The 27412-nt window shown below is 46.1% G+C and overlaps 1 protein-coding gene across 1 annotated transcript; it reads left to right on the forward strand.

Annotated features, from left to right (window-relative positions):
- The first annotated feature begins 3347 nt into the window (after positions 1-3347).
- Positions 3348-26804, forward strand: ATXN1L (ataxin 1 like). Its single transcript, XM_073605855.1, has 2 exons — positions 3348-3527; positions 19402-26804. The coding sequence occupies exon 2, from the start codon at positions 19519-19521 to the stop codon at positions 21607-21609; it is 2091 nt and encodes a 696-aa protein (XP_073461956.1). The 5' UTR covers positions 3348-3527; positions 19402-19518; the 3' UTR covers positions 21610-26804.
- Positions 26805-27412: the final 608 nt, after the last annotated feature.

Below are 27412 nucleotides of genomic sequence, written 5' to 3' on the forward strand. Positions count from 1 at the left end.
TCTGGTATTACCAGACTCAGTATTGTAATTCCTATGGGCACACTGCCCCCTGCTGCCATACACTGGCAATACCAGACTCAGGACTAAGGTACTGTAATTCCTATGGGCACACTGCCCCCTGCTGCCAGGCAATGGTAATACCAGACACAGCACTAAAGCTTGGTTCACACCTGTAAAATTTTTAGTTGGTTTGTAGTGCAACAGTGCTAACACCGTAAGCGCGCGTATGGGGCCCATTTACATCTATGAATTTTTCTCCAGTGAATTTTTTGGGAGAGATGCATGCACTTCTTTTGGTGCAGGGAGGTGTAGTTTTGTCCCCATGGGCTCAGTTCACACCTGTGCGCTTTTGCTGCAGTGCACCAAAAACACATTTCCCATTGAAGTCTATGGGTACACACCAAAAATGCACCTTCCATTGAAGTCTATGGGAGCGCACCAAAAAAATTTTTTTTAAATAAAGTCATTAAAAAAGCGCTAAAAACGCGATGTGCATTTTCCATTTTCCAATGCACAGATGTGAACGAGCCCATAGACTTCAATGGGAGCACATGAAGAGCGCATGTACGTGTGGTTTTTTTTTTTTTTGGTGTGTAACAACCAGTCTCCTGCTCCTCTAAAAAAGAACACAAATCAGGCCCCATTCCCACCTCCGCGTTCCAGGAACGCGCAAAAGATGCGTCAGATATGCGGTGCCATTGGTCCTTAATGGAAGCCCAAACATGGCCAGCATCTGTGCATTATTGTGCGCTACAAAACATGCAACAAAAGCGCTGAAAATATACCAAAGCGCGCGGTAAAAAAAAATGGAACGCTCTGCGCCTGAAAAGGTTCTGGAGCTTCATTGGTGCATTTGTTGCAGAATTTGTGATGCGCCAAAAAAAAGAAAAAAAAGAGGGGGCGTAAAAATGTGTGTTCACTGCCGCTGGATATGAATGGGACCCGAGGCATGAAAGAGCATCAAAAATGCACAAAATCGCACTAAAACTCATGAAGAAGCACCTGAGAACGCAGGTATTGTAAATCCTATTAGAGATGTGCAAAACGGAAACAATTTGTTTCATTTCATATTCGTTTGTTAAGTTAATATATTTTGTTTCGTATATTCGTTATTTTTTAATTGATCCGAAAATTCAAATTTCAGAAGCCGGCTATATTTGTTCTATTCTATTCTTTTCTGTTTTTTTTATTCTGATTTATTCTTTTCTCTTCTATTATATTCTACTCTATTCTTTTCTATTGTTTTATTTTCCATTCTATTCTTTCCACTTTATTTTAGTCTATCCTATTGTTTTATTTTCTATTCTTTTCTTTTTTGTTCTATTCTATTTTATTCATTTATATTCAATTCTTTTATTTTCTATCATATTTTATTCTATTTTATTCTACTCTACTCTGTTCTTTTCTTTTCTATTATATTCTATTCTGTTGTATTACATTATTTTCCATTCTATTCTTTATTTTATATTCTATTTTATTATATTATTTTTATTCTGTAATTTTCCATTCTTTTATTTTCTGTTCTATTTTTTATTTTCTATTCCATTCTTTTCCTATCTATTATTTTATTTTATATTCTATTCTTTTCTTTCATTTTCTATTCTGCTATTTTCTATCCTGTTTTGTTCTATTCTTTTCTATTATATTCTACTGTATTTTTTCTATTTTTTATTTTCTATTCTATTCTTTTCCATTTTATGTTAGTCTATTCTATTCTTTTGTTTTATTCGCTATTCTTTTCTTTTCTGTTCTATTCTATTTTATTCATTTATAATCTATTCTTGTATGTTCTATTATATTTTATTCTATTCTACTCTACTCTGTTCTTTTCTATTATTTTCCATTGTATTATATTCTGTTGTATTACATTATTTTCCATTCCATTCTTTATTTTATATTCTATGTTATTATATTCTTTTTTTATTCTTTAATTTTCCATTCTTTTATTTTCTGTTCTATTTTTTTATTTTCTATTCCATTCTTTTCCATTCTATTTTTTTTTTATTTTCTATTCTATTCTTTTCTTTCATTTTCTATTCTGTTATTTTATATCCTGTTCTATTCTTTTCTATTATATTCTACTCTATTCTTTTCTATTTTTTATTTTCTATTCTATTCTTTCCACTTTATTCTAGTCTATCCTGTTGTTTATTTTCTATTCTTTTCTGTTGTATTTTTTATTTTCTATTCCATTCTTTTCTTTCATTTTCTATTCTGTTATTTTCTATCCTGTTCTGTTCTATTCTTTTCTATTTTTTATTCTCTATTCTATTCTTTTTCGTTTTATTTCAGTCTTTTCTTTTCTTTTCTTTTCTGTTCTATTCTATTTTATTCATTTATAATCTATTCTTTTATGTTCTATTATATTTTATTCTATTCTACTCTACTCTGTTCTTTTCTATTATTTTCAATTGCATTCTATTCTGTTGTATTACATTATTTTCCATTCTAATTCTTTGTTTTCTATTCTATTCTATTATATTCTTTTTTATTCTTTAATTTTCCATTCTTTTATTTTCTGTTCTATTTTTTATTTTCTATTCCATTCTTGTCCATTCTATTATTTTATTTTCTATTCTATTCTTTTCTTTCATTTTCTATTCTGTTATTTTATATCCTGTTCTATTCTTTTGTATTATATGCTACTCTATTCTTTTCTTTTTTTATTTTCTATTCTATTCTTTTCCATTTTATTCTAGTCTATTCTATTTGTTTTATTTTCTATTGTATTATTTTCTATTCTCTTCTATTTTTTTCTATTCTATTTTCTGCTATTATTTTTTATTCTATTCTACTATATTCTGTTTATTTACTTCTGTTTTATTATATTCTTTTCCATTCAATTCTTGTATTTTCTCATCTATTATTTTTCATTTTATTCTAGTCTATTCTATTCTTTTCTATTCTATTCTTTAATTTTCTATTCCATTTTCTTCTTATTTATTGCAATATGTTTCCATTGACAACTCATATTCACTTTCGCAATCGAATTTGGATAATTCGTTTTGTTAGAATTTATTTCAGATTGGTTGAAATTATTGTGAGTCGGAAATTCGGATACGTCTAAATCGCCCATACCAGGCTCAGGGTACTGTAATTCCCATTGGCACACCGCCCCCTGCTGGCACACACTGCCCATACCAGGCTCAGGGTAGTGTAATTCCCATTGGCACACCGCCCCCCTGCGGCCACTCCCAGGCTCCACAGCCGACGCAACAAAACCCGCCGCTTAGTCCTCACCCGTCACCATAGTAACCGCCCCGGCGCCTCCTCGGCCCTGACTGATGACGGCAGCGCGGCGGGGTCACGTGGGGGGCGCCGTTGCTAGGGAGTGACGCAGCGCTCACGCAATTTTTAGACGTCGGTTGCTAAGGGAACGTCACGGTGACGCGACGGCTGCTGTGACCGGGCAAGGCCGCGAGGAGGCGCCGGGGCCGGAGAGAGATAGAGATAGAGGCCGGGGAGAGCGCCATGTAGAGGCCGGGATCAGACGGCCTGCGGGGAGTCCATCATGAGAAGATGTACCGGTGAGTGGAGGAGGGGTGACGGCTGTATGGGGGGAGGGGGGGCTCATCCCGGCCAGCTGGTGGGGTTTCCAGGGACATGGTTGGGGGGAGGGGGTCCCCCCCTGGGATTGGCTGGATTTTCCTTCTATAGTCAGCTCTGTCCCTGGAACTCATCCGCCTGGACCGGCCAATCCCTGCGATGTACCCGGAATATTATCACCGGAACTTTCATCGATGTTGCGGATGGCGGGGAGAACGGGAAGATTTTTGGGGGGTTTTTTTTGTGCCATTTGTGTCCCATTTGAGAGATTTCCCTTCACTTCCTGTCCCGGAGACACAACAGGAAGTGGGAGAAAATCTCCACAAAGTGAGGGGACCGCCATTTTGGTTGTTACGGTAACAAAAGTCCCCCATTGGAAGATTTCCCCCTCCTAGACCTGTTCTGGTGACCAATCAAAACATTGGATTTCTCGTCACTTCCTGTCCAGGAGAGACAACAGGAAGTGGGAGCAAATCTCTACCAAGTGAAGGGAAATTCTCTCTGGGTTGTTATGGTAACACGTCTCCCTATTGGAAGATTGTCCCCCCCCCCCTTCCCTCCTTCCCGTTCTGGCAGCCAACCAAATTGTTGGATTTCTCATCACTTCCTGTCCCGGAGACACAACAGGATGTGGAAGGAAGTCTCTACCAAAAGAAGGGAACGCCCTCTGGGTTGTCACAAGAACAAATGTCTGCATTAGGAAGTTTCCCCTCCCATTTCTGCTTTTGGTGACCAATCAAAATGATTTCTCATCACTTCCTGTCCCGGAGACACAACAGGAAGTGGGAGAAAATCTCCACAAAGTGAGGGGACCGCCATTTTCGTTGTTACGGTAACAAATGTCACTCATTGGAAGATTTCCCCTCCTGGTCCTGTTCTGGTGACCAATCAAAACATTGGATTTCTCCTCACTTCCTGTCCCGGAGACACAACAGGAAGTGGAAGGAAGTCTCTACCAAGAGAAGGGAACGCCCTCTGGGTTGTCACAAGAACAGATGTCTGCATTAGGAGGTTTCCCCTCCCATTTCTGCTTTTGGTGCCCAATCAAAATGATTTCTCATCACTTCCTGTCCCGGAGACACAACAGGAAGTGGGAGAAAATCTCCACAAAGTGAGGGGACCGCCATTTTGGTTGTTACGGTAACAAATGCCCCTCATTGGAAGATTTTTCCTCCCAGTCCTGTTGTGGTGACCAATCAAAAAATTGGATTTCTCCTCACTTCCTGTCCAGGATATACAGCAGGAAGTGAGAGGAAATCTCCACCGGGTGGGGGAAATGCCCCCTTGGTTGTTTGCCAGAACTAGTGTCCCCCATTGGAAGATTTCCCCTCTGCGCCTCTTATGTTGACTAATCATAACTATGGATTTCTCATCACTTCCTGTCCCGGCGGTCACAATAGAAAAAGGGAGAAAATCTCCACAACGTGAGGGAAACGCTCTCATGGTTGTCATGGGAACCAATGTCCCCCTCCCCATGGAAAGATTTCCCCCTCCTAGTCCTGTTTCTGGCAGCCAATCGAATAATTGGATTTCTCGTCACTTCTTGTCCCAGAGAGAAAACAGGAAGTGGGAGGAAATCTCTACCAAGTGAGGGGAAATTCTCTCTGGGTTGTTATGGTAACATGTGTCCCCATTGGAAGGTTGTTCCTCCCCCTCCTGTTCTGGCAGCCAACCAAATTGTTGGATTTCTCATCACTTCAGGTCCCAGAGACACAACAGGAAGTGGGAGGAAATCTCTGCAAAGTGAGGGGACCGCCATTTTGGTTGTTACGGTAAAAAATGTCCCTCATTGGAAGATTTCCCCTCCTAGTCTTGTTCTGGCAGCCAATCAAAACATTGGATTTCTCATCACTTCCTGTCCAGGAGATGCAGCAGGAAGTGAGAGGAAATCTCCACCAGGTGGGGGAAATGCCTCCTTTTCTTGTTGCCAGAACTAGTGTCCCCCATTGGAAGATTTCCCCTCTGCACCTCTTATGTTGACTAATCAGAACTATGGATTTCTCATCACTTCCTGTCCTGACTAATCAGAACTATGGATTTCTCATCACTTCCTGTCCTGGGGGTCACAATAGAAAGTGGGAGAAAAACTCCACAAACTGAGGGAAACGCTCTCATGGTTGTCATGGGAACCAATGTCCCCCCTCCCCTTGGAAAGATTTCCTGCTCCTGGTCCTGTTCTGGTGACCAATCAAATAATTGGATTTCTCGTCACTTCCTGTGCCGGAGAAGTGGGAGGAAATCTCTACCAAGTGAGGGGAACTGCTCTCTGGGTTGTAATGGTAACATGTGTCCCCATTGGAAGATTGTTCCTCCCCCCTCCTGTTCTGGCAGCCAACCAAATTGTTGGATTTCTCATCACTTCAGGTGCCGGAGACACAACAGGAAGTGGAAGGAAGTCTCTACCAAGAGAAGGGAACGCCCTCTGGGTTGTCACAAGAACACATGTCTGCATTAGGAAGTTTCCCCTCCCATTTCTGCGTTTTGTAACCAATCAAAATGATTTCTCATCACTTCCAGTCCAGTGAGGGAAACGCCCCCTTGCTTGTTATGGTAACAAGTGTTCCCATTGGAAGGTTTCCCTCCATTTCTTGGCAGCCAATCAAAAAGTTGGATTTCTTGTCAGTCCCGGCCCTCGGGATACAACAGGAAGTCTCTACTAAGTGAGGTTGTTACATTAACAAGTGTCGCCCCCCCCCCCCCCCCCCCCCACATTCCTGTTCTGGCAGCCAATCAAAACGTTTGACTTCTCTTCATGTCCTGGAGATGGAAGTGGAAGGAAATCTATACCAAGTGAGGGGAACACCTTCTGGGTCGTTATGGTAACGAGCATCCCCCGTTAGGAGAGTTCCCCTCTATTCTTGTCCTGGCAACCAATCATATTGTTGGATTTCTCTTCACTTCCTGTCCCAGTGACAACAGTAATCAGGACTGATAGAGAGAAGGTGGATAGAAGAGGCCACCAGCACACCAACAAGTCTGATCACAGCACTCCGGGACCCCATTGCCAGACCAGAAGGGTCCCTGTGTGGCCCCCAGACATCATCTATCTAGGTGACGATGGAGTAAAGAAGTTATGCATTTTGTACCCGGGTTGGTGATGTTGATCAGCCGGGAGGCGCTGCAGATCCCTCTCCATGGAGAATTAAACCCCCCCCCCCATCCTTTACAGCCAAGGAAGCGGCCATCTTTGTTTTTGTCTGAGCCATGGTGCTGATCAGTTATGACCCCAGGAGGGGGGATGGTACTGGAGGAGGGGGGATGGTACTGGAGGAGGGGGGATGGTACTGGAGGAGGGGGGATGGTACTGGGGGGGGGGATGGTACTGGAGGAGGGGGGATGGTACTGGGGGGGGGGATGGTACTGGAGGGGGGATGGTACTGGAGGGGGGGGGGATGGTACTGGAGGGGGGTGGTACTGGAAGGAGGAGGGGGGATGGTACTGGAGGGGGGTGGTACTGGAAGGAGGAGGGGGGATGGTACTGGAGGGGGGATGGTACTGGAGGGGGGGGGATGGTACTGGAGGGGTGGTGGTACTGGAAGGAGGAGGGGGGATGGTACTGGAGGGAGGGGGGGGTACCGAGAGGGCGTCAATAGATGTCCTCCCGTCATCGCGTTGCTCGCGCTCCTCCTGGGGAGCAAGTGTTGGCAGGATCTGTGACTTCCGACTCGGCTGATCACAGAACAGGGTAAAGGGACCTTTTACCACGTGATCAACTGTCAGCCAATGACAGCCGATCACCGTAGTAAACAAGCCGGTTTAGCGATCAGCGTGAGGAGAGAAGCAGAAAGCCGGCAACCGGCTTCTGTTACAGGGACATCGGTCCCTGCCTCGGTGCCCACCAGTGCAGCTAATCAGTGCCTACCAGTGCCACCTATCATTTTTAATTAGTGCCACCTTTCAGTGTCAATACAGTGGAGCTGTATTATCAGCGCTGCTGTGTGTCTCCCGTGTTCTCATTCAGCTTCCTGCTCTGCTCCGCTCTGTCTCCCTCTCTGCATGGGGCAAGGTAGGAAAGAGCAGTGCTGAGGGGGCTGTGTGGTTGTAAAGGGGTCCAGAGGTGTGGGTACTGTGTGGTTGTAAAGGGGTCCAGAGGTGCGGGGACTGTGTGGTTGTAAAGGGGTCCAGAGGTGCGGGGACTGTGTGGTTGTAAAGGGGTCCAGAGGTGCGGGGACTGTGTGGTTGTAAAGGGGTCCAGAGGTGCGGGGACTGTGTGGTTGTAAAGGGGTCCAGAGGTGCGGGGGCTGTGTGGTTGTAAAGGGGTCCAGAGGTGCGGGGGCTGTGTGGTTGTAAAGGGGTCCAGAGGTGCGGGGACTGTGTGGTTGTAAAGGGGTCCAGAGGTGCGGGGACTGTGTGGTTGTAAAGGGGTCCAGAGGTGCGGGGACTGTGTGGTTGTAAAGGGGTCCAGAGGTGCGGGGACTGTGTGGTTGTAAAGGGGTCCAGCGGTGCGGGGACTGTGTGGTTGTAAAGGGGTCCAGAGGTGCGGGGGCTGTGCACAGAGCAGTCCAGATCATCCTCTTCTCGGGTGCCCCGCCGGCACTCCTGGCTCCTCCCTCCTGCTAGGTGCCCCCACAGCAAGAAGCTTGCTCAGGGGGCACCCAAGCAGACGAGCTCCCAATCCACGGCTCTATGTCCATTTACACACAGCCATGGCTCAGCTCCACCCCCTTTGTCCAATGATTGGCTTACTGGTTGTGTTTGACAGCCAATGGCTCCCACTGCTGCCAAAAGCCAATCAGAAGTGCGAGTCCCCAGAGAGGTAAGGCTCTCGTGGACATCGCTAGATCGAGATGGGGGCTCAGGTAAGTATTGGTAAGGGTTGCTGCACACATGCATAGCATATATGAAGGGGAAAAATCTTGAGCCTTTACTACCACTTTAATTGTAGACCGGAATTAAATTGTCAGCATTGCGGAAACCCACACAATCACATGCAAACTCATTGCAGATACACTATATTGTCAAAAGTATCGGGACGCCTGCCTTTACACGCACATGAAATTTAATGGCATCCCAGTCTTAGTCTGTAGGGTTCAATATTGAGTTGGCTCCGCCCTTTTCAGCTATAACAGCTTCAAATCTTCTGGGAAGGCCGTCCACAAGGTTTAGGAGTGTGTCTATGGGAATGTTTGACCATTCTTCCAGAAGAGCTTTGGTGAGGTCAGGCACTGATGTTGGACGAGAAGGCCTGGCTCGCAGTCTTCGCGTTAATTCATCCCAAAGGCGTTCTATCGGGTTGAGGTCAGGACTCTGTGCAGGCCAGTCAAGTTCATCCACCCCAAACTTGCTCATCCGTGTCATTCATGTTAGATACCTAACATGTCACTCTTCAAAATTGCACACAATCGTGGAATGGAGCCAAACTTCGGTACTTAAAAAGCCCCATAGGCGACGCATTAAAAAATTTGTACAGGTTACATGTTTTGAGTTACAGAAGAGGTCTAGGGCTAGAATTATTGGTCTCACTCTGACGTTCGCAGTGATACCTCACATGTGTGGTTTGAACATCGTTTACATATGTGGGTGCGCCTTATGTATGCGTGTGGAGACAGGGTCACTTTTAATTTTTATTGTTCGTTTTACTTTTCTAGTTTGACACTTTTTTATTTTACATTTTTTTGATCACTTTTATTCCTATTACAAGGAATGTAAACATTCCTTGTATAAGGAATAAGCATGACAGGTCCTCTTTACAGTGAGATCGGGGGTCAGTCAGTCCCCACATCTCACCTCTAGGTTCAGCTTCCCAGCCGACACGGTGCCATTTTTTCGAATGCAGAGGCCTCCGAACGATCATAGAGACTCCTCCCCTAACGATCATCTCCAACCCCCTCATTACCAGGTCTTCGGGATCTGTGGTGACTTGCAGTGATAATTGGACCTTTGTTCTTGCCAGGTGCAGGAAGCCTATAAAATCTCCTCGTTATAGAAGACAATAGAAGATTGCACAAGTCACACAGTTTGATTTAGTTTTACTGCAACAAAAAGTTTACACCCCCCCCAAAAAACATCAACACCGGATGAACAAAAACACCCACCCATAACGTTATGACCACCCACCATAAGCTGCCCAGGCATGGACTCCACTAGACCCTCTGAAGGTATGCTGTGGTATCTGGCACCGTCAGTAGCAGATCGATTAGGCTCAGTTCACACGTCTGGCCAGAAGGAGTCCGGTACAGTTTTGTTCACCAGTTCCGGAGCAAATTTTTTACTTGAAATCGCACCGGAAACGGACTGAAAACCGCACAGGATTCCTTTAAAAAATGCCCTGTGACCGGCCCACAGATATGTGAACTCCATAGAGAAGGATGCCGGTTCACATGTCATGTTTAAAACACATTTTGCATATATATGAACCGAGCCTTAAAGTGATTGTAAAGGCTCAGTTTTCTTTCATAAGATAAAAAAACATATCATATTTGCCTGCTCTGTGCAAAGATATTGCAGGAACGAACCTCCTCTTCTGTCAGCCCCCATTGGTGCTTTCCACTCCTCCTCTTCACATGCCCCCTCAGCAATTGGTGTGCTGAGGAGTCACTTGTGCAGGGGCCCTCCTGACACATACAGCATGGCTTGGCCCGCCCCCTGCCTTCCCTCCTCCTCACTGGATTTGACTGACAGCTGCAAAAGCCAATGGCACCGCTGCCCTCAGAGCCAGTGAATAGAGGAAAATGGAGAAAAACTCCACACAGTGCTGGAATGAGATCTTTGACTTTAGAACAACTTTAGGGCCTGTAAGTTGCGAGGTGAGGCCTCCATGGATCTGACTTTTTTCGTGCACATTCCACAGAATTTGGAGGCCAAGTCATCACCTTAAACTCCTTGTTGTGTTCCTCAAACCATTCTTGAATTCCTCAGACCAGGCCACCTTCTTCCATTGCTCCATTGTCGAGTTCTGATGATCACGTGCCCATTGTAGGTGCTTTTGGCTGTGGACACGGGTCAGCATGGACACCCTGACCGGTCTGCGGCTACACAGCCCCCTACACAACAAACGGCGATGCTCTGTGTGTTCTGACACCTTTCTATCAGATCCAGCATGCACTTTTTCAGCAAACTGAGCTCCAGTAGCTCTTCTATTGGATCGGACTACAAAGGCCATCCTTTCCTCCCCACCTCCATCAATATGAGCCTTCCCCTCCCCACCTCCATCAATATGAGCCTCCCCACCTCCATCGATATGAGCCTTCCCTCCCCGCCTCCATCGATATGAGCCTTCCCTCCCCGCATCCATCAATATGAGCCTTCCCTCCCCGCCTCCATCAATATGAGCCTCCCCACCTCCATCGAATGAGCCTTCCCTCCCCGCCTCCATCAATATGAGCCTTCCCTCCCCGCCTCCATCAATATGAGCCTTCCCTCCCCGCCTCCATCAATATGAGCCTCCCCACCTCCATCGAATGAGCCTTCCCTCCCCGCCTCCATCAATATGAGCCTTCCCCTCCCCACCTCCATCAATATGAGCCTTCCCTCCCCGCCTCCATCGAATGAGCCTTCCCTCCCCGCCTCCATCAATATGAGCCTTCCCTCCCCGCCTCCATCAATATGAGCCTTCCCTCCCCGCCTCCATCGAATGAGCCTTCCCTCCCCGCCTCCATCAATATGAGCCTTCCCTCCCCGCCTCCATCAATATGAGCCTTCCCCTCCCCACCTCCATCGAATGAGCCTTCCCTCCCCGCCTCCATCAATATGAGCCTTCCCTCCCCGCCTCCATCAATATGAGCCTTCCCCTCCCCACCTCCATCAATATGAGCCTCCCCACCTCCATCAATATGAGCCTTCCCTCCCCGCCTCCATCGATATGAGCCTTCCCTCCCCGCCTCCATCAATATGAGCCTTCCCTCCCCGCCTCCATCAATATGAGCCTCCCCACCTCCATCGAATGAGCCTTCCCTCCCCGCCTCCATCAATATGAGCCTTCCCTCCCCGCCTCCATCAATATGAGCCTTCCCTCCCGCCTCCATCAATATGAGCCTCCCCACCTCCATCGAATGAGCCTTCCCTCCCCGCCTCCATCAATATGAGCCTTCCCCTCCCCACCTCCATCAATATGAGCCTCCCCACCTCCATCAATATGAGCCTTCCCTCCCCGCCTCCATCGATATGAGCCTTCCCTCCCCGCCTCCATCAATATGAGCCTTCCCTCCCCGCCTCCATCAATATGAGCCTCCCCACCTCCATCGAATGAGCCTTCCCTCCCCGCCTCCATCAATATGAGCCTTCCCTCCCCGCCTCCATCAATATGAGCCTTCCCTCCCGCCTCCATCAATATGAGCCTCCCCACCTCCATCGAATGAGCCTTCCCTCCCCGCCTCCATCAATATGAGCCTTCCCCTCCCCACCTCCATCAATATGAGCCTCCCCACCTCCATCAATATGAGCCTTCCCTCCCCGCCTCCATCGAATGAGCCTTCCCTCCCCGCCTCCATCAATATGAGCCTTCCCTCCCCGCCTCCATCAATATGAGCCTTCCCTCCCCGCCTCCATCGAATGAGCCTTCCCTCCCCGCCTCCATCAATATGAGCCTCCCCGCCTCCATCAATATGAGCCTTCCCTCCCCGCCTCCACCAATATGAGCCTTCCCTCCCCGCCTCCACCAATATGAGCCTTCCCTCCCCACCTCCATCAATATGAGCCTTCCCTCCCCACCTCCATCGAATGAGCCTCCCCCCACCCCACCTCCATCGAATGAGCCTCCCCCCACCCCACCTCCATCGAATGAGCCTCCCCCCCACCCCACCTCCATCGAATGAGCCTCCCCCCCACCCCACCTCCATCGAATGAGCCTCCCCCCCACCCCGCCTCCATCGAATGAGCCTCCCCCCACCCCACCTCCATCGAATGAGCCTCCCCCCCACCCCGCCTCTATCAATATGCCTTCCACCCCCCTACCTCTATCAATGAGTCTTCCCTCCCCGCCTCCATCAATAAGCCTTTCCTCCCCATCTCCATCAATGAGTCTTGGCTGTCCATGACCTTGTCACTGGTTTACTGGATTTCCTTCTGGGACCACTTTTGCTCAGTCCTGATGACCCGATGCAGACTGAGAACATCCCACAAGAGCTGCAGTTTTGGAGTTGCCCTGACCCAGTCATCTAGGCATTACAATTTGGCCCTTGTTAGCACCACCATTGTTTGTATATACTGCACTTCGTTGGTGTCCCCTGGTATCTCTTCTTAGCCGTACAGATGACTGTACCAGCCTACCCATTGTGTTGTCTGGACCCAGGCGTCCTGCTGTGCTGAGGACTTCCACCAGAGTCCTTTATCTTTTCATGAGCCATTGAGGTTAAATTACTAAAACTGAAGAGTGCATATTCTGGTGCAGCTGTGCATGGTAGCCAATCAGCTTCTAACTTCATCTTGTGTAATTAAGCTTTGACAAAAAAGCTGGAAGCTGATTGGTTTCTATGTAGGATTGCACCAGATTTTGCACTCTCCATTTTTAGTAAATCAACCACATTGTTTTTATCTGTTAAAGTGCAGTTATGTCTTTTCACCACAATAAATGTGTTTATACTACACTTAGATCATGCTCTCCTCTCTGCTAAGCACTTTTTTGGTTTTTGTTTGACAATTTTTTTGGTACAAAAGCATTAAAAAACAGCTACAGCTAAAATGTCTAACTCTAGAAGTTCAACAGAGAAACTCCCTCCACATGCATCAAAAGCCTCTATTGTGTAAGTGGCATAAAATAAAATTGTCTAATAAAATCCGGTTACGGGATGTAGCTGACCGTATTGATTTCTTCAGCAGATGCAGCCTGAAGGGAGGGGGTTCCTGCAGAGGCTCAAAGGAGTAACGTGATGTGTTCACATGACCCTGCTGGGAACATACATTTAGTCTGGTGACTTGTACTCAAATTGACCGGTGACTTCTGTGCTTCCCCTATGGCTCCACACTCACCAGCTCCCTATACCCCTACAGGGGTGACAGGCAGTATGGAATATCATAGGCAGTCTTCATAGATGGTTTCCTGTAGTCCCTCTAGCAATGGCTCTTGCTTCCACTAAACCAGGACATCCGGATCAGTCAATCGTACATCACAGCCTCTGCCACCATATCCAGAAAAGGGATCTTCAGGGATGAGTCCTCATATTAAGAGATACACTCCCATAGTGTAGTACAGGGGTGTCCAATCTTTTTTCCAAGAGGGCCAGATTTGATGAATAGAACATGCTTGAGGGCCGACCATTTTGCCTGACATTCTTAAACCATTAAAATTTGGTCTAAGTGTGTCCATCCGAGCACTAATACACGGCCCAACAAGAATTCTCTTGCCTTTGTGCTGTGTGTGGTGAATAGATGAGCTTGGGCGTGTTATTTGGATATACCGGATTTAATCTGCTTATAACACGCACCTTCACTTTAAAAATGAAGTTTCAGGAAAAAAAATCTTAAATTTTAAATAAAGAACTGTGAAGCAAAATAAGGGTCAGTGCCCATCAATGCAGCCTAATCAGTGCCCATCTGCGGCCCCCACTCCATTGCCATGAATGTGGCCCCCACTGTATTGACATGAATGCAGCCCCCACCGTATTGACATGAATGCAGCCCCCACCACATTAACATGAATGCAGCCCCCACCGTATTGACATGAATGCAGCCCCCACCACATTAACATGAATGCAGCCCCCACCGTATTGACATGAATGCAGCCCCCACCGTATTGACATGAATGCAGCCCCCACCACATTCACATGAATGCAGCCCCCACCACATTCACATGAATGCAGCCCCCACCGTATTGACATGAATGCAGCCCCCACCGTATTGACATGAATGCAGCCCCCACCGTATTGACATGAATGCAGCCCCCACCGTATTGACATGAATGCAGCCCCCACCACATTGACATGAATGCAGCCCCCACCGTATTGACATGAATGCAGCCCCCACCGTATTGACATGAATGCAGCCCCCACCACATTCACATGAATGCAGCCCCCACCGTATTGACATGAATGCAGCCCCCACCGTATTGACATGAATGCAGCCCCCACCGTATTGACATGAATGCAGCCCCCACCGTATTGACATGAATGCAGCCCCCACCGTATTGACATGAATGCAGCCCCCACCACTAGAGGTCGACCGATATATCGGCCGGCCGATATATCGGCCGATATTTGGCGTTTTTTACTTAATCGGCATCGGCCGATTGTGCTGATAAAAAAGGCCGATTGTAACTTCAGCCATGACTTGCAAATGACTTCTGTAATAGACGTTAATGCAAGTTGCCTTAAGTTATCTGTGAAGTTTTCTTCTTTCCCCCTCTGGGCAGCCTGCCAAGTCTGATAAGAAGATACATTTGTATCTCTTTCAGGTTCTTTTTATCAATAGACTGAACTCCGTGGAGAAGTTTTCAGTTTAACCATTTAAAGACTAAATCTTTTCTGACACTTGTTGCTTACAAGTAAAAATCCTGTATTTTCTGCTAGAAAATCACTTAGAACCCCCAAACATTATATATATATTTTTTTTAGCAGAGACCCTAGGGAATAAAATGGTGATTGTTGCAATATTTTATGTCACACGGTATTTGCGCAGCGGTCTTTCAAACGCAATTTTTACAAAAAAAAATACAGTAATGAATTTAAAAAAAACCTAAGCAGTAAAGTTAGCCCATTTTTTTTCGTCCAAAAGTTTTGATTACCTGTTTTTGTGTATTTAATATTTAAGTTTTTTTTTTTTTTTTTTCTAAATTATACATACAAGTGAACTGATTGGAGGTTTGTTTTGTTTAATGTTTAAATGAAAAAAAAATTCTGTATTACTTAAGGCTGCTTTCACACTGGAGCGGGCAGGCGTTGATGGTAAAACGCTGCTAGTTTTAGCGGCGCTTTACCATCATTTTAGAGGCGCTATTCGGCTGCTAGCGGGGCGCTTATAACCCAGCTAGCGGCCGAGGAAGGGGTTAAATGCGCCCCTGAAGCGCCACTGCCAAAACGCTTTGCAGGCGCTTCGGCAGCGGTGCGCATTCATTTCAATCGGCAGGAGTGGTGGAGGAGTGGTATACACCGCTCCAAAGATGCCGTTTGCAGGACTTTTTTTTTACATCCTGCCAGCGCATCGCCTCAGTGTGACAGCACTCGGGATATCACACTGAGACTGCAGGGGAGCCGTTTTACAGGCGCTTTACAGGTGCTATTTTTAGCCCAAAAGCGCCTGAAAAACGCCCCAGTGTGAAAGGGGTATAACTGTTAGATTTTATGAGATGAAGGGGAAAAAGAAAAAAAAAAAAATCGGCCAAATATATCGGCCCAAAAAAATCGGCATCACATATCGGCCATCGGCCACCGCGATTTCTAAATATCGGCATCGGCATCGGCCAGAGAAAAACCCATATCGGTCGACCTCTACCCACCACATTGACATGAATGCAGCCCCCACCGTATTGACATGAATGCAGCCCCCACCGTATTGACATGAATGCAGCCCCCACCACATTCACATGAATGCAGCCCCCACCACATTCACATGAATGCAGCCCCCACCACATTCACATGAATGCAGCCCCCACATTCACATGAATGCAGCCCCCACCACATTCACATGAATGCAGCCCCCACATTGACATGAATGCAGCCCCCACCACATTGACATAAATACGGCAGCCCCCACCACATTGACATGAATGCAGACTCACCATTGCTGTCAGTGCAGCCTGATTCATGTCCATCTGCAGCCTTGGAGGAGACAGGGAGGGGGCGGGACGAGCGCCAACAGATATACAGGAGAAATTCCTGTTTACACGGCGGCCTCTTTAATTGAAAGTCCCGCCTCCTATGATGGACAAAACAATTGTCCAATGGCAGCGCAGGAGACGGGACTTCCTTTTACACAGGACGCCGTGTAAACAGGAAATTCTCCTGTATCCTGTACGGCGCTTGTCCCGCCCCCTCCAAGGCAGCCAGCATATCTATCTTTTATGGCCCCCGGCGCTCGGGGATTCGTTGGGGGCCACAAAAGATATATATGTCAAAATTACCAGGCGGGCCGTCCGAAACCGGACCGCGGGCCGCGATTGGCCCGCGGGCCGGACTTTGGACATGCCTGGTGTAGTATATTGAATAAAAATGCTTATTTAAATTACCATAAAAACACAAAGGTTTTTCCCATAAGTGAATGAAAGCTACAAAAAACACTACCCCGAGTGTGTATTCGGTAACCAGGAAGAGCCGTCTCGCAGCGTGCGGTCCAGCTGCGTTCCAGGCTCCCTGACTCCGTACCGGAAGTGGCGTAAGTGCGTAGCCCCGCCTTACGCGTTTTGTCATCGACGTTGGCCACCTTTGAAAACGTCGATACCTCAGCTCCCAGGCAGGCTTGATATGGTGACCCCTGCACACCGGGATTATTCGGAGTTCAGTGTTCCAATGGGATCTAAGTTTGTGGATTTGACCATCTCTTCACTCTATATAATCTCTTTTTACATATAATACTTTCCATATCATGGGCCCCATTTTTTGATTTAGAACATCTCCATTAGAGGTCGACCGATATATCGGCCGGCCGATATATCGGCCGATATTTGGCTTTTTTTACTTAATCGGCATCGGCCGATTGTGCTGATGATTCAGCGGGACTTGCAAATAACTTCTGTAATAGAAGTCAATTGCAAGTTGTCTGAAGTTTGTCTTCTCTCCTCCTCTGGGCAGCCTGCCAAGTCTGATAAGAAGATACATTGTATCTCTTTCAGGTTCTTTTATCAATAGACTGAACTCCATGGAGAAGTTTTCAGTTTAACCATTTAAAGACTAAATCTTTTCTGACACTTGTTGCTTACAAGTAAAAATCCTGTATTTTCTGCTATAAAATCACTTAGAACCCCCAAACATTATATATATTTTTTTTAGCAGAGACCCTAGGGAATAAAATAACGGTTGTTGCAATATTTTATGTCACACGGTATTTGCGCAGCGGTCTTTCAAACGCAATTTAAAAAAAAAAAATACACTAATGAAATTAAAAAAAAAAAAAAAGCAGTATAGTTAGCCCATTTTTTTTCGTCCAAAAGTTTTGATTACCTGTTTTTGTGTATTTAATATTTAAGATATAGTTTTTTTTTTTTTTAATCTAAATTCTACATACAAGTGAACTGATTGGAGGTTTGTTTTGTTTAATAAATGTTTAAATATAAAACATTTTCTGTATCACTTATTACTTAAGGCTGCTTTCACACTGGAGCGGGCATGCGTTGACGGTAAAACGCTGTTAATTTTAGCGGCGCTTTACCGTCATTTTAGTGGCACTATTCTGCTGCTAGCGGGGCACTTATAACCCAGCTAGCGGCCGAAGAAGGGGTTAAATGTGCCCCTAAAGAGCTGCTGCCGAAACGCTTTGCAGGCGCTTCGGCAGCGGTGTGCATTCATTTCAATGGGCAGGAGTGGTGGAGGAGCGGTTATACACCGCTCGAAAGATGCTGCTTGCAGGACTTTTTTTTAACATCCTGCCAGCGCATCGCCTCAGTGTGAAAGCACTGGAGCTTTCACACAGACTGCAGGGGAGCCGTTTTACAGGCGCTATTTTTAGCCCAAAAGCGCCTGAAAAACGCCCCAGTGTGAAAGGGGTCTAACTGTTAGATTTTATGAGATGAAGGGAAAAAAAAAAAAAACGGCCTAATATATCGGCCCAAAAAAATCGGCATCATATATCGGCCATCGGCCACCGCGATTTCTAAATATCGGCTTTGGCATCGGCCAGAGAAAAACCCATATCGGTCGACCTCTAATCTCCATTATTTACAGATAAATAATCACATTTCCACCAAGATTTTTATGAATTTTACTGTATATTACAAGTTATACTCATGAAATATGTATTATTGTCCCCCTGTTATGGCAATTATGTTTTACACTCTGTTTATATGTATGCAATTTACTTCCCAAGATGTCTGCATATGCACTGAGCAATTTTTTGTTATATATAACGTTACGCAACTTGATACTCATGTACATTAAAAATATTTATTTATTTTTACTCTCAAATTTGTGTTTAAACTTGCCTCATTTAAAGTCCCATACTCTTTTATAATTTTTTGAATTTATAATTAGGGATGGAGGTGCACTACCCCCCTTTCCTTGTGCGCTTCATTTAAAGTCCCAGTATATGGAGATATACATTACCCCCCTCCCCCCCTCTGTTGTATATCAACTTATAGTGGGACTGTGATAGTGCGGCAGACAATCTGACACTAACTGACGCTGGCTGGGAATTGACTAACTGCCACTGATATCACCAGTGACACCAATACAGTGATCAGGGATAATACTATGCACTGTCACTGTACTAATGACACTGGCTGGGAAGGGGTTAACATCTCAGGGTAATCAAGGGGTTAAGTGTGTGCCTAACAAGTGGTAATGTGTACTGATTTTTACTAAAAATCTTTGTTCCTTCTCCCTTCTTTGTTCCTTCTCCCTGCTTTGCAGGGAGAAGAAACAAAGAGATCGTTACCTCTGTACAGAGCCCTGTGTTGATTGCCAGCAGTGTACAGGTACGTCGCTAGGCCTGTACGGGCCACCCATCCGCAGTACGTTCTGGGTGGTCCTTAAGTGGTTAAAGTTGGTGATGTTTTATGGGGTTCTCTGTGACCTATTTTCAAGGTAAAAGGATGCAGTAATTAGGTGGAGGTGGGCTGGAGGCCAGGAGTTTGGCACTTCACTCATGGAAGTGCTGGTTTTCTAGTGCAGACTTCAGGGGACTATACTTTATTAATGGGACGGTAACAGGAAAGGTAAGTATTTATTTAAATATTTTTGCTTGTTAGCAGAAGTCATTGTCATTGTAGTGTCTTTCTTGGTTGGTTTCATGTGATAACATTGTCTCCTACTAATTCGCATTCTTTTCCTCCAGTTTTTAGCTCAACAAGATGCCCACAGGATACACGTGGTGTCATCACCAGCCATTGCTGCAAGACACCCATGAAGCTGTCCGAAAGCCATAGAGGCCCCACTAAGAGCAGGAAGCACCATGAAGCCTGCACACGAGCGCAGCCAGGAATGCCTTCCACCAAAGAAACGCGATCTGGTCCAGAGCACTATACACATAGAGGAGCCGCCCAAGGTGGATAATGTCACCGCCTCCTCCTCTTCCTCCAACAATAGTCCAGCTACTGAGGCACCTAACAACTGGCCCAGAGGCGTGCTGGTGGCAGCAGGACAAGGACATGGGGTCAGCTATGAAGTGGCCGGGGAAGGCGCCGAGACTGTCACTGTGGATCAGTATGGAAACCTTTACAAACTTGCTGTCCCATCCACTGCCTTCTCCCAGCAGGGCCTCCACTCTGTGGTGGGCTCCATTCCTCCCTCCTTTAATGTAGCATCTCAGTTGATCCAGCATCCAGGAATGACATATCCACCCATCCATTATACTCCCATTTCGCACGCATCTGTTCAGTTTCTTGGGTCTCCTTATGCCGTTCCATATGCTGTCCCTCCTGGCTTTCTTCAGCGAGCTGTGATATCTCCTCCCGCTACCTTGGCTGCTTCTCATGTTCCTCACTATGTGCCATATAACTCCATTTTGTCTGAGGGGGTGACTCCCCCTCCGCAGACTCCATCTCCACACTCTTTTAATAAAGTGAACACAGCACAATCGCCCCCTGTGCTCCTGGGTGTCGTACCTGTCGATGTCACAAAGGGAAGGGTTCCCATATTTTATCAGCATTCTTCTCAGCTGCAAGCGGGCTATCCTGTGCATGAAATGGTCTTGACATGTCCTCCTAATCAAGACCATAGTTCGGCCTCTCCAAATCGCAAAGAATCATTGATCACGCCTAGCAATGGGGCCCAGAGAGGGCCTGATTCTGCCCACATTCGGAGGGGCAGTCAAGCTGTGGACCAGTACATGCATGACGCAGAGCTGCACATGGCAAGGGGTAAGGGTGAAGGTCTGTTGGACTGTGACGTATACTTAGGACATGCACCACAAAGGACAGAAGTCACTTTGATGACCCATCGGAGCACTCCTGATACAGATCTAGAAGTTCAGAGAGTGGTGGGAAGTATGGCATCCCAAGAGTTCTGTGCACCCTCTGTTCAGAGAAAAGACAGAATAAGCCCGTTAAACCTTTCCATCGATGGTAAACATGAAGCAGAGCAGGGCAAAAAAACCATGGCAAGTCCATCCAGAGGAGAACTTAGGAGCTTATACAACGTTCAACACCCTCTCCAATACACAGAGAAAAATGCACTTATATCAAATGGAGACTCAACCCAAGGAGCAATGTGTCACAAAGAGAATCTACCTTCAGACGTTCCCCAACATGCCTCTAAAACCCAAAGGACAAAATCTCCTGGAGGCCTCAACAGAGATTCTCACCCAGATAGAAGCTCTCCACCCACAGGACCCACTCAGCCTCCACATTCCACCACCCTTCCCTCCCACTTTATGAAAGGAGCCATTATTCAGCTTGCCACTGGAGAGCTGAAGAGAGTAGAAGATCTGCAGACCCAGGATTTTGTGCGCAGTGCCGAGGTCAGTGGTGGCCTTAAAATCGACTCCAGCACTGTGGTGGACATCCAGGATAGCCAGTGGCCAGGATTTGTGACTCTTCAGTTCATTGTTGGGGAGCAGCAGAGCAAAGTCTGTTTGGATGTCCCACCTGAACATCCATTCTTTGTATATGGTCAAGGCTGGTCATCTTGTAACCCCTCCCAGACCGCTCAACTATTTGCACTTCCCTGCCACCAGCTCCAAGTAGGAGATGTCTGCATCTCCATTAGCCTGCAGAATTTATCCAAGAACGGTGCCTCCCCAGCTAGTGGCATCTCTGCTCATCAAGCCCTGCCACTCCCTAATGAGAAAGCAGTGTTACAGTCTAGGGAGTGCCCAGAGAGAGATGGTGATAAACAGAATCGGCGCCAGAAAGATGGCATGGCACAGAGCTCTCATACCCTGTCCATGTCCTCTCTTCCTTTAGCTCAGTCAAGCTGGCCCAGTTCAGCAGTCCAAAGATACAGTGGGCACGGTTCAGAAACCCGGCCTTCTCCTTCACGACACTCTTTCATTCCGCAGGAGGTGAAGTTGTCCATCGAGGGCCGGTCAAACGCAGGGAAGTAGCGCTACATTAAAAAAAAAAATAAGGCCCCCTCTGCAAGCGGAATAAATTTGCACAGTTAGAGTACAGGGATAATAAAGGAGGAATGCGGACAGGTCCCTGCTGATGCAGGAGTTTAAAGGGGCAGTCAACCCCAAAAGTGATATTTCAGTTCTAAGTAGATGCTGGTTTATTTGGTCACGTACTAGCTTCTTAAATTTGTCGGGGATTCAGCGAGAGGAATCTCTGCCCCTGAGCTTCTAATCATACTCCTCCCTTTTGATGTTCTTTTATTCACACTATATGGCCAAAAGTTTGTGAACATCTAACGATCACACCTATATGAGCATTGCGACTAAAACAGTCTCAACTCACCTGGGAAGGTCATTCATAAGATTTTATAGTGTGGCTTGGCCCATACAGCCAAATCAACATTTTTGAAGTCAGGTACTGATGTTGGACAAGGAGACCTGGCTTACATTTGGCTTTTCAGTTAATCCCAAAGGTGTTTATTAGGGTTGAATCTGTGCAGGACATGCGCTACACACCAGACCCATCAAACCATGTATTTATGGAGCTGGCTTTGTATAAAGAGGCATGGTCATGCTGGAGCAGAAATGGACAGCCGGCAATTCGAAGCACCACATGTGAAAATCTTTATTAGCGAATAGGCTATGATAAAGGCTACGTGCCGAAGTGCGTAAGATTTTTTTTTTTACCTTATATTCACCCTGTAGATAATAGACTTTCTCATGTGGATGTTTTGAGTTGCCGGCTGTCTATTTCTGCTATAGCTTTTGTTTGGGTGCACGGAAGACACTCTCAGCTGGGAATCCGAATAGACGTTGCCTTTTTGCTGCATAGTCATGCTGGAACAGAAAATGTCTTAGACACTTGTGTGCTTCCAACCTTGGTGAAAAACAGTCTTTCTAAACATTTTCAACACAGAGGAACCGTAGAAATAACTTTCCGGTCTCGGGGAACCCTTGCAAAAAAAAAAAATACTATACAATGTATGATACATTAGTGTGATGGTCAGTGGGAAGAAGGCTCCTTACACTTGTGGTCATTGGGAAGAATTATTCTCCTAAAAAGATCAATGGTGTCAGTGGGAACTTATCAGAGAGGAATTCTTCATTGCTCAAGGAACCCCTAAAAACCTCTGGAGGAACCCTAAGGTTCCATTGAACCCTGGTTTTAAAATGTCTTTGTATGCTGTAACATTAAAATTACTCTTCACTAGAAACATGTAAACGCCACATACATTTGGCCATATGGTGAATTTTATAGGGAGCTATGGGACTTCTCAGGAGAAGTGCCACTCCAGAATGGGAAGGAGATGAATACTCATTGGAGGGATTTCACTACTGGAGTCCCCTAGCAATCTAAGGAGACATTGGGGAATGTATCTCACCAGCATCCACCAGCAACTGAAGTATCCATTTTACTTGAACTGACCCTTTAATTACCTCCACTAGACAGTTACTGCCTGTTATTTAGATGGAAAACTTAAAAGGTTTTATTTTCTTTGTAACCATGTGAAACATATTGTACTCTTCATAAATTGTTGTTCTCCATGCATTAAACAAGAACTTACCACAACTGCTGTTAGCGGATATGACTGAGGCTCCCAATCGGTGCCAGGAGGATTCCATTGGCCGATTCCTGGAAGATGTACTTATTGGCTGGTTTGTCACCGTGTGTGATGCCATCCTGGTTTTTGATTCTGGAGGTTGGCCAATGAAAGCCTCTAGCTCTGAATGAGAACCAAGGCCATGTTGAGGCTCCCAATAAGTGCTGGTATGATTCCATTGGCCGATTCTGGAAGCCATGTTTGTTTAAAAGGCTGGTTTGTCACCAAGTGTGATGGCATTCTGGTTTTCTGCCCCAGGGCCAGCATGGGTTCTGGAAGTTGGCCAGTGAAAGCCTGTAGCGCTGGATGAGAACCAAGGCCTTGTTGAGGGTCCCAGTCTGTGTTGGGATGACTCCATTGGCCAATTCCTGGATGACATACATGTTTAAAAGCCTGTTTTTTTTGTTTGTTTTTTTGCCATGTGTGATGTCATCCTGGTTTTTTCGTTCCCAGGGCCAGCATTGGTTCTGAAAGTTGGCCAATGAAAGACTCCAGCACTGGATGAAAACCAAGGCCATGTTGAGGCTCCCAATCTGTGTTGAGATGATTCCATTGGCCAGTTCCTGGAAGCCATGTTTGTTTAAAAGGCTGGTTTGTTGACATGTGCGATGGCATCCTGATTTTCTGCCCCAGGGCCAGCATTGGTTCTGGAAGCTGGCCAATGAAAACCTCTAGCACTGGATAAGAATCAAGGCATTGTATGTAATGGCAGTTGTGATGGGCTCCCATTACAAGTTTTGTGCAAGGATTAGGGTGGGGGAAGCAAAAAGGGGGTTTTAAAATATTGCAGAGTGTGATAATATTTTGCAGAGAAAGAACACTGGCTATTTTTGGTATGCGTCTTCCTGGGTTTTCTAGGCTTCCACTGGAACTGCATGTTCTTCTGCTATGTTGATTTGATCATTCTTCTTTTAGTTTGATAGGCAGCTTTCCAACTCCTTTCTTTAGCACCAAGCAGTGTTGCAGTGCCAGTGAAGATCCATAGCACACCCAAGACTTCAGAGAGATGATGTTTGCTGAGTAGCTGACATTCCCGAGCCAGCACCATAGTCTTGGCACAGCAGGGTTCCTAATCTACCCCAAAACACACCCAGAGTGCAATAAAAAGGTACATGTCCTGTTGTAGCATGGACCCTGGCTCTCCCTGCACCTTGTTTGATTCTGACTGAAAGCTTTACCTGCAGAGACATGTTATGTTATATAATATATATATTGATCTCAGCTCTGGGATACACTTGGTGTTTGGTAGTATGCTGTTTTTTTGTTTTTTATTGAATTTCCACACTGCCAAACCTGCTTTTAGAAGGCACCTGTACCCATTCTGGAAATCACTGGACACTACATTCATTCTCTTCTTGCCCCACCCGCCTTTCCCTTACCCTAGTTTCTGTAAGGACTCATACTCGCTAGTGTTATGATGCTTCTACCTTCATCTAATCACATATGAACAGAGACAATGCCGGATGATTTTCCTGAGGCGGCGAGCAGTGGGTGCACTGGCTTGCTGTGCCTTCCATACACCCAAACACAACATGAGAATGGGAGATAGAAAGCCGAGAACTGGTCCTTCTTACTATGAAGATTTTATTATTGCAGGTGGAGTATAGAAAATACAAAGGCTTACGCGTTTCGGCCTCAAGCTGGCTACACATTATACAACTTTTTTTTTTTTTGTTCAATTTCCTTTAGATTTACCTTCAACTGTGTAGTGCAAGGCCCTACCTGATTGCATACAGTTTGAAAGTGTTTGGGTTTGACCTCATATTTATATGGTTTTGGTAAATGTAAAGGAAAATTGTATAATGTGTAGCCAGCTTTAGTCATAGCCATGATGGCTATGACTACGGCTATAGGCTGAAACGCGTAAAGCCTTTGTTTTGTTTTTTTGTACTCCCCCCCCCCCCCCCCTGCAATAATAAAATCATTTTCAGATGAACATGTTGCCGGCTTTCTATCTCCTATTTTCATCTGATCACAGGCCTGTGATAAACTAGCAAAGAGCAAATATTTCTCTAAGGCAAGTGCAGTTGGTCTTTTTTTTTTGGATGGTTTGGTAACCATTGACTGCACCTACAACACTGGACACTCCTAGGTATGGCCAATAAGCTATTCCTTTTGGCACATGTCCTGTTTAGATTGGCAGTTCTTTGATAAAGTTTCACCTTTAGTGAAACTGGTTGTACTTGTGTTTACTGGAGTCGGGGATCTTGCTGAGACTTCGAAATTAGGATCCCATCAAGATGCCACTGGTGTCCAGTAGGGAAAGAGCAAATAACATTAAAGGGGTTCTAAACCCTCGTGGTTTTTCACCCTAATGCACTCTATGCATTAAGGTGAAAAACCTTCTGTAGTGCTGCAGCCCCCCAGTACCTCAGTTTTACTTACCTGAGCCCGGTTTTCTTCTCCCAGGGGACGAGTACACAAGCTCTAGCGGGTGTCTCGTGTCCTGATTGGATAGATTGATAGCAGCACAGCCATTGGCTCCCGCTGCTGTCAATCAAATCCAATGACGCGGGGCAGAGACCTCAGGCCTACCTTTTTGCGCCCACCGTCTGAACAGATCAGGGTGTAAGTGAAAAGACTGAAATATGTGTAGCTTCAGAGAAGAAGTTAAAGTGAACCCATTGCTTTGCCCCCTGCACAAGCAAATCACAACTTCATATTATTGAAAGCCACTTTTGACCAAAACAGTTGCATGATGTTTTGGCTTCTTATATCTCTTGGTCGCTCCAGTGGATGAGGTTTCCCTTCAGTATTTTGTGGCTATGCCTCCTTTCATGGGGCAAAAGGATGGGATCACCTAATCATTTGGCATTTAGGAGAATTTGTTGAGGGACCTCAACTCAATGGTTGGGTTTTTTGATGGCCATGGCTATTATGTAGAGTTGAGAATTGCAGTAGTTGTTCATTCTACTGGAGTTCTTAAGAGCTAAAGAAGCCAGCATGTGATTCAGTTCAAGAGCAAGGCAAAACGTACCTTCCAAAAGAATTAAAAGCACCTGCATATGCCATAGAGAGCAGTTGTCATGAGGACTATTTTCAGACAGTAGATGAAGGTGGACACGTTAGTATGCTCAATGGGAAGTTTGAAGAAGAGCGGACAGGTCAGAATAATGACCAATGTTGGTTTTATCATGAACTCTAAAGATAGGAAATCAGATTTTAAGCAATGTTGTAGGATGGGGTGAGTGTCGCCAGTTGATAGCATGGGAGGGGGGGTGAGTGTTGCCATGTTATAGCATGGGGATTGAATGGCTCTGTTATAGCATGGGGGGATTGAGTGGATCCATGTTATAGCATGCGGGAGGGTTGAGTGGCTCCATGTTATAGCATGGGGGGGGGATAGCTCCATGTTATAGCATGGGGGGGGGGATAGCTCCATGTTATAGCATGGGGGGTTGAGTAGCTCCATGTTATAGCATGGGGGGGGGTTAGTGGCTCCATGTTATAGCATGTGGGGGTTTAGTGGCTCCATGTTAGGTTGAGTGGCTCCATGTTATAGCATGGGGGGGTTGAGTGGCTCCATGTTATAGCATGGGGGGGTTGAGTGGCTCTATGTTATAGCATGGGGGGGTTGTGTGGCTCTATGTTATAGCATGGGGGGGGGTTGAGTGGCTCCATGTTATAGCATGGGGGGGGGGGGTTGAGTGGCTCCATGTTATAGCATGGGGGGGTTGAGTGGCTCCATGTTATAGCATGGGGGGGTTGAGTGGCTCCATGTTATAGCATGGGGGGGGGGTTGAGTGGCTCCATGTTATAGCATAGGGGGGTTGAGATGCTCCATGTTATAGCTTAGGGGGGGTTGAGTGGCTCCATGTTATAGCATTGGGGGGGTTGAGTGGCTCCATGTTATAGCATTGGGGGGGTTGAGTGGGTCCATGTTATAGCATTGGGGGGGTTGAATGGCTCCATGTTGTAGCATGGGGGGATTGAATAATTTCATGGTATAGCATGGGAGGCGAGTGGCTCTGTGGTATAGCATGAGGGGGGAGGGGCGTGTGGTGCCATGTCATAACATTGGGAGGGGTGATTGGCTCTATGCGTAGAGGGTCTGAGACAGTGTTTGCTGTGTTTTTTTTTTTTTTTTTTTTTTTTTTTTTTTCAAAGAAGCCTTATTAGGATATAAGGAGGAACACGAGGACAAGCGCTCTACTGCATTCACCCACTGTGTTAGATGAAGGTACAGCTTCAGA

This window comes from Aquarana catesbeiana, linkage group LG11 (assembly GCF_042186555.1).
Source record: "Aquarana catesbeiana isolate 2022-GZ linkage group LG11, ASM4218655v1, whole genome shotgun sequence".
Taxonomy (NCBI): Eukaryota; Metazoa; Chordata; class Amphibia; order Anura; family Ranidae; genus Aquarana; species Aquarana catesbeiana.

What these genes read in the sequence shown, in the direction of transcription:
- ATXN1L (XM_073605855.1), top strand. Translation starts at nt 19,519, where the DNA reads ATGAAGCCTGCACACGAGCGCAGCCAGGAATGCCTTCCACCAAAGAAA.